Source organism: Balaenoptera musculus, chromosome 19 (genome assembly GCF_009873245.2).
Source record: "Balaenoptera musculus isolate JJ_BM4_2016_0621 chromosome 19, mBalMus1.pri.v3, whole genome shotgun sequence".
Taxonomy (NCBI): Eukaryota; Metazoa; Chordata; class Mammalia; order Artiodactyla; family Balaenopteridae; genus Balaenoptera; species Balaenoptera musculus.
The window spans coordinates 7,931,287-7,944,618 of record NC_045803.1 but is presented as its reverse complement, the minus strand read 5'-3'; the positions used below and the strand labels follow the sequence as shown (position 1 = coordinate 7,944,618).

Below are 13,332 nucleotides of genomic sequence, written 5' to 3'. Positions count from 1 at the left end.
GTAGTGATATTGTGTCCTTGGTGCAATCCATTAATATTTTTACTCAGCAGTTTGTGTGATTCCCTGTGTGAAACTCATATCTTAATTAAATGTCTACAAGGGAAATTGACTAATTTGCTGTGGGTGAAGTTGGCTGGCTTTTGCCAATTAACATAGACAATAATCATTTGCTATGTTTTACACAATAGACCCCAGAGCTCAGTTAATCCTTTTAACTCTATATAGGTAGATGCTGGTGGTTTTTTTTTTTAATTGAAATATAGTTGATCTACAATGTTGTGTTAATTTCTGCCACACAGCAAAGTGACTCAGTTATACACATATATACGTTGTTTTTTGGGTTTTTTTTTTTTTTGGCTGTCTTGGGTCTTCGTTGCTGTGAGCGGGCTTCTCATTGTCGTGGCTTCTCTTGTTGCGGAGCACGGGCTCCAGGCGCACAGGCTTCAGTAGTTGTGGCACACAGGTTCAGTAGTTGTGGCGTGCAGGCTCAGTAGTTGTGGTGCACGGGTTTAGTTGCTCTGCGGCATGTGGGATCTTCCCAGACCAGGGCTCAAACCCGTGACCCTTGCATTGGCAGGCGGATTCTTAACCACTGCGCCACCAGGGAAGCCCTATACGTCCTTTTTTGTATTCTTTTCCGTTATGGTTTATCCCAGGATATTGAATATAGTTCCCCGTGCTATACAGTAGGACCCTGTTGTAGTAGATGCTATTGTGATCACCATTTTCCGGAATAGAAAATTGAGGCTCAGAGAGGGAAACCCCTTGTGCAAAGCAATACAGCCAAGAAGTGGCAAGGAGAGGTTTGCAACCCTTCAGCCTGGCTCCAGGGCTCTTAAGAAGCAGTATGGCGATTTCTCTGGAAGCAGCCAACCTGAAGGTCTTCGCGTTCCTAGCTGTGAAACCTCGAAAAAATGAGCATAGTTCTCTGGATCTGTTTCTACGTCTGTAAACAGAACCTCATTCGCAGGTTTGTGGTGAGAAATTAGGGATGGGGAAAGTAAAGCACGGAGGTGGGGGTCTGAGCTACCACAGGCGTTCTATAAATATTAATAAATATTGGTAAAAATTAGTAAAAATACTAGCTTTGCTATTACTATCCTCTCTCTCTCTCTGGACAATTCCTAAGGTTTCAAGGGTCCAAGTTGACAAGAAAGCCCCGCCCCTTTGTCACGTGCGGCGACAACTCCCGAAGTGTTTCTGGTCCTCACCCCCATTAGGCGGAGCCAACGGTGCCCTCTTCCAGTGGGGACGCTAGAATTAAATAACCTCCTTCTTTGCCTGGAGGAGCACACAGGCCCCGTGGCCAATGAGGAGCGGCCTAGGAGCGATGGGGGAGGAGAAAAGGGCCACGCCCTCGCTGAGCGGCGCATCAAGTCTTTAACTCTCCGCGCGAAGGTAGGGGCCTTTGGGACTCCAGGTTGCGAAGCTGGCGCTTCGCTGGGGCATTGTGTCAGCTGGCCTTATCTCCAGCGACTTCACGACGGTGCTGCGGACCCTGCCTCGCTCTGGGCACCAGGTCCGCCCTCCCTCCGGAGTCCAGGGGAAGCGCGGGCGGGGGGTCTGGGGGTATTCCAGGGTCTGAGGGAGGAGGGAACTAAGGTTCTGGACTTCTTAGTCCCCAAGGCAGTGAAACAACCTCAAATTCCGTACTCACTCCTTTATCCCATTCTGTCTTTTAACCACACGAATTCCGTGAGGTTTGGGAGGGTCTTGATCTGATTTGCTGTGAAAAGAAGAAATTTAGATATTAAGGGGTTTAATAATCGCTTGCCCCAGATCTGTCTTTCCCAAGACCCAAGTGTCCAGCCCCCGGTCACCTCATCCCCCAGGACCACATTCCCCGTGCCCCGTCTTCGTGGATGTAATTTCTCCCTAACCCGAGGCCTTCTCCATCACCTCCCTCCCATCCACCTGTCTTCCACACCTGCCCCAGCCCCTCAAGTATGACGCAGGCGCCCCTCCAGGTGGTGGCGGTAGCGGCCCGTGACCTGAGCCGGGCGAAGGAGTTTGCGAGGAAACACGACATCCCCAAGGCCTACGGATCCTATGAGGAGCTGGCCAAGGACCCGAACGTGGGTGAGTGGGGAGGGCCGCGGGGGGCCACCGGGGGCGCTGCCTTCAGGCTGCTCCGTAGGAGATGCAAGGCTCTGCGGGATGAGCCAATCCCTCTGGGCTCCTGGAAGGACTTCGGGCTGGTAGGCAGAGCGATAGGAACCGGTTTCTTCGTCCAGCGTGAAATTGCGATTAGGGGCCACACCTCCGCGGCAAAGGCAGGGTTGAATTTCTGAGGGAGGCCTTTCAGGCTTTAAATATGACCTGCGGCCCGGGCTTCTGCGTTCCAGAGTAGCCTTGATGGAGAGGCAGGACACTGTAGTTGGACAACAGCCCAGCTCTGGAGTCAGGCTGCCTGAACTGGCTTTTCCCTCTTCCGCTTGCCCTTCTCAGTTTCCTCATTTGTGAAACGGGCAAAATAATCATCTCTACTTCTTGGTGGTGTTGTGAGGATCATATGATTGAATACGATAATTTCAGAAGGCTGGAAATAATCTGAAGGAAACAGAGTGATGGTAGAGAATGATTAGCTCCGTCCTGATGGAAGGCTAGGGTTTCACCACTGCGGCAGGACTTCGTTCCCGCTTGGAGGGACTTGGGTTCCCGGATGCTGGGGGCGGGGCCTCTAAATGGTGGGCGGTACCGGAGGTCTCAGTGCGCGGGGCGACCGATCTCTTTACCTCTTTCTTCCCGCCCTAGAGGTGGCCTGCATTGGCACCCAACACCCCCAGCACAAGGCCGCGGTGCTGCTTTGCCTAGCAGCGGGCAAGGCTGTGCCGTGCGAGAAGCCCATGGGCGTGAACGCCGCGGAAGTGCACGAAATGGTTCCTGAGGCCAGATCCTGAGGCCTAATTCCTTATGGAGGTGAGGGTGGAGGGAACCTTCCAACACACAACATAGCGCCACTTGCCATTACTAAACGTGGTTGTCGGTGGACATTTTTGGAGGAATACAAGGGTGGGCTGCCAAGAGTTAAGATGTCCACAAAGTGAAACGGGGTCCTTGCGTTTGTCAGGATACAGTTGAGCTATGTCATGGAATCGACTAGCAACATCTCCCATGTGTGGAAGTCATTGCTTTTGGACCTTAGCAAACACGGCCACCTGGAGGATCCTTTGTCAGCCTTTCAGAAAAAGATGTCGATAGTGACAAAGTGGCACAAAATGGCAATGGGCTTAGTTTGGGTGGATTTACAGAGACAGAGATCAGAAGTACCAAGGAATCCCCTACCAACCCTCAACGTCAAGCTACCTTTGTTTTTGCCCTTATCAGACTTAGCTACCTATAGCCAAAACATCTTGACATCTTGCAGATTGCCAGTAATTAAAATGACCACCAAACAGCAATGGATAGTGCCAGCAATTAAGATGGCCACCATATGACATCCGCCACCATCCCCCCCCCCCCCCCCCCGCAAGTTGTTTTCACGTTAAGGAGTCTTATGGTTCTTAAATACTTTGCTATAGGCTCTGCTGGTAGTCACAATGGCTGCCTCTTACTTCCCCATGTCCTATCTAGCTGTCATATGACCAGTATTGCTGAGCCTCCCAGTCTGCAAAGTTCCACGTGCCCAAGAAGTAGTCAAGATGTCAGTTTCAAAATTCTGTGAGTTTATTGCTTCCTCATTTTTATTGGCACCTAATGTGTGCCAGATCCAATCCTAGGAACTGGGAACTCATAATGTGTAAGACACAGGCTTAGTTTTCAAGGAGCTCAAGCTCTTATGGTCATGGAAATGGGCAATCCCAATGCCCACTTGCATGGACTTTCATGGACATAGGACTGAGGAGTTGACAGAGCACAGAGGCCTTGGCCCAGCCTGGGTGATGGTCAAGGAGGTTTCCTGCGGGTAGGGACTGACCTGTGCCTTAAAGGAAAAGTAAATTGCATAGGTAAATAGGTCAGAGAGGGAAAGCAGAGTTAAGACTTGAAGAAAACAAGAATGGACAGATTTCATGTATTTAGTATGAAATTTATCTTGGACAGGTCAAGATTTCTGGCTTTAGAGTCAGAGGACTCTAGACTCTAGTTCCCCAGTTCCTAGCTCTGTGACCTTGGGCAAGTAATTTGATTCAACTGAGCCTCAGTTTTCTCATCTATAAAATGGACCTAATGATAGCTATGTGGCAGGGATGTTGGGAGGAGCCATTATGCAAAGCATGTACCTATTGTCTTGCTCATAATATATACCCAATAAATGGGAGCTGACACTAGGCAATGGAGAACGATGGAAGAGGACTGGTCAGAGGTGAGACAGGGTCAGCTCTAGGAGAAGGAAAGATCCCTCTGGGCTATGTAGCGGATGGACTGGAGGGGAGAGACTGGGAGTGTTAGTTTGCTAGGGCTGCCGTAACAAAGTGCCATCACAGACTGGGTGGCTTAAACAACAGAGATTTATTTTCTCACTCTTCTGGGGAGTTCTCTGGTGGCCTAGTGGTTAGGATTCTGGGCTTTCACTGCTGTGGCCCAGGTTCAATCCCTGGTAGGGGAACTGAGATCCAATAAGCCTCGCGGCACAGCCAAAAACATTTTTTTAAATTTTTTAATTAAATTAAGAAAACTTTTCAATTTAAAAATAAAATAAAATTTTAAAAAACAAATAAAATATTTTCTCACACTCTGGAGGCTAGATGTCTGAGATCAAGGTGTCAGCAGGGTTGGTTCCTCCTGAGGCCTCTCTCCTTGGCTTGTAGACGGTGGTCTCCTCCCTGTGTCTTCACATGGTCTTCCCTCTGTGCATATTTGTGTCCTAATTTCCTCTTCTTATAAGGACACCAGTCTAATTGGATGAGGGCCCGCCTTAATGACCTCATTTTAACTTAATTACCTCTTCAAAAACCCCATCTCCGGGGACTTCCCAGGCAATCCAGGGGTTAAGACTCCGCACTTCCACTGCAGGGGGCATGGGTTCGAACCCTTGTCGGGGAACTAAGATCCCACATGCCATGCAGTGTGGCCAAAAAAAAAAAAAAAAAAAAAATTCCAAATACACTCACATTGGGAGGTACTGGGGGGTTCGGGCCTCAACATGAATTTGGTGGGGACACAATTCAGCCCATAACATTGGGAGACCGGTGTAATGGTCCAGATGAGAAAGGAAAGGCCGGCGTTGGGGCTATGGGAGTGGAGAGGAGAGAAGAGGGCAGAGGGTGTCAGGGGCAGGACATAACTTGGGGACTGATGGGCTGCAGAAGGAAGAGGGAGGGGTCTTGTTTGGAGACTGGGGAGCAGTGGGTACCCCCTCAAGATTGGGCCCTCGAAAGGAGAAGAACTGATTGGTTAACTCCTGGGTCCTGACTCCTTTCCTTCCCTTTCTGCATTCTGCTTTCTTCCCTCTGTTGTCTGCAGGCCATCTGGACCCACTTCTTTCCTGCTGTAGAGGCTCTGAGGTCTGTTCTGGCCCAGGGAACTCTGGGGGACCTTCGGGTGGTTCGGGCAGAATTTGGGAAGAATCTCACCCATGTACACCAGGCCATAGACTGGGCCCAGGCTGGAGGTGGCTTGTTAGACATTGGCATCTACTGCCTCCAGTTCATCATTATGGTCTTCGGTGGGCCAAAGCCGGAGAGGATTTAAGCTGTGGGAAGGCGCCATGAAACAGGTACGATCTATCCTGGACTATACGATGGTAATAGGAGTGATCCTGTCTTACTGGGAGTGCTGAGCTGGGAATGTCTCCTCACCCATGAGAATCAGGTTAGACAGCTGGAGGAGCTTCCCATATGAAGTCAAAGAGGATCAGAGTTGAGAGTGTCGGCAGGCTCTGTGCTGGGATTTTGCTGTGTGTTCTTGGCCAAGGGACCCAACATCTCTGAGTCTTAATTAGTTACTGGTAAAATGTCAGTAATAGAGTTATCATAAGGAGTTAATGAAGTAACTTGAGGCAAATGGCAAGCAGTTAGTAATTATTATTTTTTGAATTTGTCTCAGACTTTGCTGCATAACAAACTACCCCAGAACTTAGTGACCTTAAATAACAATCATTTATTAGTTTGTGATTCTGTGGGTTGGCAATTTGGGCTGGGCTCAGCTTGGGTGGTTCTTCTGCTGGTCTTAGTCATGTAGCTGCAGTCAGCTGGCTGTTCCACTGGAGTTGGATGGTCTAGGACGGCCTCACTATGTCTTGCAGGTATTGGTTATTGTGTGGGGAGTCTTGGTTCTCCTCCACATGGCCTCTCCAGCTGACTAGCTCAGGTTCATTCACATTGTGGGCTCAGAGTTCCAGGCGTAACAAAAAGAAGGCAGGCCTCAATGTGCAAGCACTTTTCAAACCTTTATTTGTACCATATTTGCCACTGTTCCATGGCCCAAAGTCAGCTCAGATTTCAGAGGTGGGCAAATAGACTTTACCTCTTGATGGAAGGAGCTACCACAAAGGGGCACTCATAGAGGAGTAAGAGGAATTACTGTTTTCATCTTTGCAAACAGTACCACAGAAGGCAATGGATAACCAGGAAAATAATACATGGGATCAAGGTCACTCTTCAGAAAAACTGTCTCAGGAGATTGGTTCAAGATGGCAGAGTAGAAGGACGTGCGCTCTCTCCCTCCTGTGAGAGCACCGGAATCACTACTAACTGCCGAACAATCATTGACAGGAAGACACTGGAACTCACCAAAAAAGATACCCCACATCCAAAGACAAAGGAGAAGCCACAATGAGACAGTAGGAGGGGCGCAATCACAATAAAATCAAATCCCGTAACTGCTGGGTGGGTGACTCACAAACTGGAGAACACTTACACCACAGAAGTCCACGCACCGGAGTGAAGGTTCTGAGCCCCACATCAGGCTTCCCAACCTGGGGGTCCGGCAATGGGAGGAGGAATTCCTAGAGAATCAGACTTTGAAGCCTAGCGGGATTTGATTGCAGGACTTCGACAGGACTGGGGAAAACAGAGACTCCACTCCTGAAGGGCACACACAAAGTAGTGTGCACATTGGGACCCAGGGGAAGGAGCAGTGACCCCATAGGAGACTGAACCAGACCTACCTGCTAGTGTTGGAGGGTCTCCTGCAGAGGTGGGGGGTGGCTGTGGCTCACCGTGGGGACAAGGACACTGGCAGCAGAAGTTCTGGGAACGGACTTCCCTGATGGTGCAGTGGTTAAGAATCTGCCTGCAAATGCAGGGGACACGGGTTCGAGCCCTGGTCCGGGAAGATCCCACATGCCGTGGAGCAACTAAGCCCGTGTGCCACAACTACTGAGCCCGCATGCCACAACTACTGAAGCCTGCATGCCTAGAGCCTGTGCTCCGCAACAAGAGAAGCCACGGCAATGAGAAACCCATGCAAAGGAGAGTAGCCCCCGCTCGCCACAACTAGAGAAAGCCGGCACACAGCAACAAAGACCCAACGCAACCAAAAATAAATAAAATGAATAAATTTATTTAAAAAAAAAATATATATATATATAAACTCAAAATGGATTAGAGACCTAAATGTAAGACTGGACACTATAAAACTCTTAGAGGAAAACATAGGAAGAACACTCTTTGACATAAATCACAGCAAGATCTTTTTTGATCCACCTCCTAGAGTAATGGAAATAAAAACAAAAATAAACAAATGGGACCTAATGAAACTTAAAAACTTTTGCAAAGCAAAGGAAACTACAAACAAGACGAAAAGACAACCCTCAGAACAGGAGAAAATATTTGCAAACGAATCAATGGACAAAGGATTAATCTCCAAAATATATAAACAGCTCATGCAGCTCAATATTAAAAAAACAAACAACCCAATCAAGAAATGGGCAGAAGACCTAAATAGACATTTCTCCAAAGAAAACATACAGATGGCCAAGAAGCACATGAAAAGCTGCTCAACATCAGTAATTATTAGAGAAATGCAAATCAAAACTACAATGAGGTGTCACCTCACACCAATTAGAATGGGCATCATCAGAAAATCTACAAACAACAAATGCTGGAGAGGGTGTGGAGAAAAGGGAACCCTCTTGCACTGTTGGTGGGAATGTAAATTGATACAGCCACTATGGAGAACAGTATGGAGCTTCCTTAAAAAACTAAAAATAGAATTACCATATGACCCAGCAATCCCACTACTGAGCATATACCCAGAGCAAACCATAATTCAAAAAGACACATGCACCCCAATGTTCATTGAAGCACTATTTACAATAGCCAGGTCATGGAAGCAACCTAAATACCCATTGACAGACGAATGGATTAAAAGATGTGGTACATATATACAATGGAATATTACTCAGCCATAAAAAGGAACGAAATTGGGTCATTTGTAGAGACGTGGATGGATCTAGAGACTGTCAATACAGAATGAAGTAAGTCAGAAAGAGAAAAACAAATATCGTATATTAACACGTGTATGTGGAGCCTAGAAAAATGGTACAGATGAACCGGTTTGCAGGGCAGAAGTTGAGACACAGATGTAGAGAACAAACGTATGGACACCAAGGGGGGAAAGTGGTGGGGGGGTGGGGTCGGTGGTGTGATGAATTGGGAGATTGGGATTGACATGTATACACTAATATGTATAAAATGGATAACTAATAAGAACCTGCTGTATAAAAAAATAAATTAAATAAAATTCAAAACAAATTGGCCCATTTCTAGACTAAATAGTAGCTATAACAGATCCCATCTGTCATGTGCTACCTCTGCATTAGGGTTATTATAGATATGATCTCCCTAATATATTTAGGTTGTCCCCATTTTACAGACGAGGAAACTGAGGTGCAGAGAGGGGAAGTGACTTATCCAGGCTTATACAGCAGATCCAGGATAAGAACTTGGGCTTATCTGAAATCAAAGAGAGCTGAGTCACTAGGTTCCTCCATCTATGGCCTGCCTGATGTGTTCCAGAACCAGGCTAGTACTTTTCCTGCTGTGTTAACTAATGCTTACATATCACTTATTGTAATTTAAATACCCTTCTAAGTACTTTGTGCATATTATATCATTTAATATAATACTTGTAATGGACCTATGAGGCAGGTTCTATTATTATCCCCATTTTAGAGATGAGGAAACTGATTCTCACAAATGAGGCTCAGAGAGGTGAAGTCTCTCTTTTTTTTCTTTTAGCATATTTTTGTTTATTTATTTATTTTTGATAACAGCTTTACTGTGATATAATTCACATACCATACAATTTATTCATTTTAAGGGTATAATTCTGTGGCCTTAGTACAGTCACAGTTGTGCATTTGTCACCATAATCAATTTTATTTTTCTTAATTAATTTTTATTGAAGTATGGTTGATTTACAATGTTGTGTTAGTTTCAGGAGTACAGCAAAGTGATTCAGTTATACATATACAAATATCCATTCTTTTTTAGATTCTTTTCCCATATAGGTCACTACAGAGTATTGAGTTCCCTGTGCTATACAGTAGGTTCTTATTAGTTACCTATTTTATATATAGTAGTGTGTATATGTCAATCCCAATCTCCCAGTTTATCCCTCCCCCCACCATAATCAATTTTAGAATATTTTCATTACTCAAAAAAAAAAAACAACCCACATCCAATTCTCCCATCCCCCTGGGCCCTAACCAACCACAAATCTACTTTCTGGCTCTATGGATTTGCCAAATATTAGACGTTTCACACAAATGGAATCCTGCAATATGTGACTTTTGTGTCTGGCTTCTTTCATTTAACCTAAGTGTTTTCAGTGTTCATCCATGTGGTAGGACACATCACCGCTTCTGGCTTCACTCTCTTTCATTGCCATATTAGAGATGAGGTCTCTTGCCCAAGGTTCCACAGGCAGGATTTGATGCCAGGCTTGCCCCCATCCGGTGCCTTCCCCCAGGTGTGGACGACACTGTCACTGTGCTACTCCAGTACCCAGGAGGGGTCTACGGCAGCTTCACCTGCAGCATCACTGCCCAGCTCTCCAGTATGGTCTCTGTGAGCGGTACCAAGGGCATGGCCCAGGTGAGACATGATTGGCCGAGCTGGGATGGGCCCAAGTACTGGGAACCATGGCCCTTAGCAAGAGGAGTAGGCCAGTCATGCCTGTTGGAGCTGGATAGGGACTGAACCAGCCTCTTGCCACACCACTGCTAAGGAATCCATCCTCAACCACCAGGCCATGGGATGGGGTTTGGACCTCCAGGCTCCTTCCTGAGGGTGAACCCATTGGTCTGTCAAAAGTCCTTAGTCCTTTCCTAGGAGAAACCAGTTCTTATCAACCATCCTCTGAGAACAGCTCTAATCTTTGGAATTGCTTTCAGGACAGGATATGGGCATTATCAAAGAGTGGCTTCATGGGACTTCCTGGAGCCATGTTGCTAGAAAGAAATTCTATTCTCAGCAGAAGAATTTGGACCTTGCCCCAAACTTGAACTGCAGAATTTGCCCCAGTTGTATCTCTATATTTCCATTTTGACTCTGACTTGGGTATGGGAATAATTTAGGCTTCCCCAGGGCTAAAACAAAAACAAGTCTCCTAGTGGATAAGAAGGTGATGGGTTGTCTAAGCCTCCTCCTTGCAACGGAGATTGCAGTTGCAAAGATAGGCTATCTACAGATGCAAAGGTAGGCTATCTTCACGAGGCCTGAGCATAGGGTTAAAGAGGGGTTTGTTCCTGGGGAAATGGACAGACAAGACAGGCTTGTAGTGTGGCAACCTTGATGCTAAGGAATAATCCCCCAGCGACCAGGGCAGGGGTTGGGGTTGGGGACCCAAACCTCCCCGAGGATGGAGGGTGATCAGCCCTTAGCTGATGAGAGGGAGGCTCCTGAGCAGCCCCAAGAGGAGCCCCTGCAGCCCTGTTGCTGAGGGCAGTAGGACCACCTCTTATCTCCCCTCAGATCCCCGACCCCTGCTGGTGTCCAACAGAGCTGGTGGTGAAGGGGGAGCGTATGGAGTTCCCATTGCCCCCAGCCCCAGGCAAGGAGTTCAATTTTACAAATGGAATGGGCATGAGTTATGAGGCCAAGCACGTCCAGGAATGCCTGCAGAAGGGTAAGGATGTGGAGGACGGGGTGGGAGGGTGGCAGGGTGGCAGGGCAAGCCCGGTAGGGGAGATGGATATCTTCCCCACCCCTCAGCCGCTCAAGCAACTGTTTAGAACTACATCTCCCAGGAACCCCTGCGGCATCCATATGCCTGAACCATGTATTACTGTGCCTCATGGGATTCTCGGAATTGTAGTTCTTTTGGTCTTCGGGACGTGAGTAGGAGGGGTCCCTAACTGCACTTTCCCCCAGGCCTGAAGGAAAGTCTTGTGATTCCTCTGGCAGAAAGTGAGCTCCTGGCTGACATGCTTGAGGAGGTGAGGAAGGCCACTGGAATCACCTTCCCCCAAGACAAACACTGATGTATGTCCTGAACAAATCAAGACATGCTGGGAATTCCCTGGCGGTCCAGTGGTTAGGGCTCTGCGCTTTCACTGCCGAGGGCACGGGTTCAATCCCTGGTTGAGGAACTAAGATCCCACAAGCTGCGCAGCATGGCCAAAAAATAATAATAAAATAATAAAATAAAATAATAAAATAAAATAAAAACGTGCTTTCCACAGAGATCTTGGCAGTGGTGGTTTGATGGGAGCTGGAGAGAGCCCACCATCCAAGGGGTCACTAGAGCATAAATTGGGTGGAAGGATGTGCGGGGGCGGGCGGTCAGGATCACATTTCCCACAAGCTCCTGGAGCAGACGTGTGAGCAAATCCACAGTTTGCCTGCCTCAGCCTGTGTGATCTTGGGCAGGGCATAGTATATGGGTAGGAGGTGTCCCTAACTGCACCCTCCCTTAGCCTCTCTCTGCCTTTGTCTCCTCATCAGCAAAGGGGAGATACCACGCTATCCACCCTCTGGTGAGGAGTAAATGGAATGGTATATAACAGGCCCTAGCACACAGCAGGTTCTCTATAGATGTTAGCTGATTGGCCCTTCACTTTGAGGTCAGGCCTCCAGAAGCTCCAGGCCTCCATTAAGGTATAGAGAGTCATTTCAACAGGAACGTTCACAAATATTTCAGTGGCCTTATTGGCAAAGCCGGGGTCATATGCCCCTCTGTGTGGAAAGGGTCGGAGATCATTCCCACCCAAATTACAAGCAGTTGGAGTGGGTGCTTGGCCAACCAATTAGGGTTAACTCTGTGCTCTAGGAAAGATCTAACTTTCATATTTTTCTATAGTAGTGAGAATAGGTTAGGTTATGCTGTAGTAACAAACAACTCCAAATCTCAGCTTAGCATAACAAGGTTTTTTTCTCACTTGTGTTATATATTGACTGAGGGTTCTGGGCTGTATATGTCTGGGACCCAGGCTGACAGAGCCACTACCATCTGGAGTCCTGCCGGTCAAGTGTGGCCAAGGAAGAACACCCTGGAAGCTCTTGTACCAATACTTAAATGTTCTGACACACAAATGACATACATAATCTCTTAGAATTTATTGGCCAAAACTAGTCATGTGACTTGAACGAACCACAGAGAGTCCAGGAAGTTCAATTCTACCACATTCCAGAAGATGGAGATGGATACATTGGGTTTATGACACTAATAACTCTCACTCTGAGCACATAAGCAATTTGGTAGAAATTTCAGAACATTGAGAGATTAGAAATCAGTTAAATGAGTTTTCTATTGTTTGCCTATTCCAAGTCCCATTACACATCATTCAGCTATCACCACAATGTGAAACCATTCAGCCCTCTGCTTGCTTGGTTTCAGTCATTTGATCGTGTGGCAGATATGCCTAGATGTCCCCTTAATAATTATTCGCCTCTGATAGGGAAGTTTCACTGGACATATGGCTGCACAGCTAAAGACTACATTTCCCAGGCTCCCTTGCAACCAGTTTCTTGCCATGTAAATGGTTTCTGGCCAGTGGGATGTCTGCAGCATCTGAGATATGGCCTTAAAAGGCAAGGAGGATGACATCCCTTTCAGTCTCTCCCTTCCTGGTGCAGGGATGTGTTGGGCATTGGTGTGTCCATCTTACACTATGAGATGGAAGTGCTGTGTTGTGAATGGTAGGGCAACAAGCTAGAAGGCTAGAAGAAAGACATGATTATGGAAGTAGGCATGCCCCAAGATCTTCGGGATGAGTTGGCAAACTGGAGACCCAGGAGAGCCAATGTTTAGTTCCAGTACAAGTTTGAAGGCATGTGTACCAGGACAGCTGATGGTGTAGTTGTTGTCTGAAGGCTGGCAGCTCTGAAACAGGAGGGAAGGGGGCAGGGCACAACGTCTAAAAGAATGACATAGCCCTTGAGGATAGGACATAAACTGGTTAGAACCAACTAGGTCCAAGATGGCAGAAGATTTGACTTCCAGTAG

General features: G+C 47.2%; 1 protein-coding gene across 1 annotated transcript; it reads left to right on the top strand.

The window, feature by feature from the left end:
* Positions 1–847: 847 nt before the first annotated feature.
* On the top strand, positions 848–11,433 carry DHDH (dihydrodiol dehydrogenase). Its single transcript, XM_036834061.1, is given in 9 exon segments — positions 848–898; positions 1,403–1,519; positions 1,968–2,079; positions 2,755–2,897; positions 2,899–2,919; positions 5,404–5,656; positions 9,856–9,980; positions 10,860–11,013; positions 11,292–11,433. Coding segments are annotated over 9 exon segments (1,053 nt in total). The 3' UTR covers positions 11,369–11,433.
* The last annotated feature ends 1,899 nt before the right edge of the window (positions 11,434–13,332 follow it).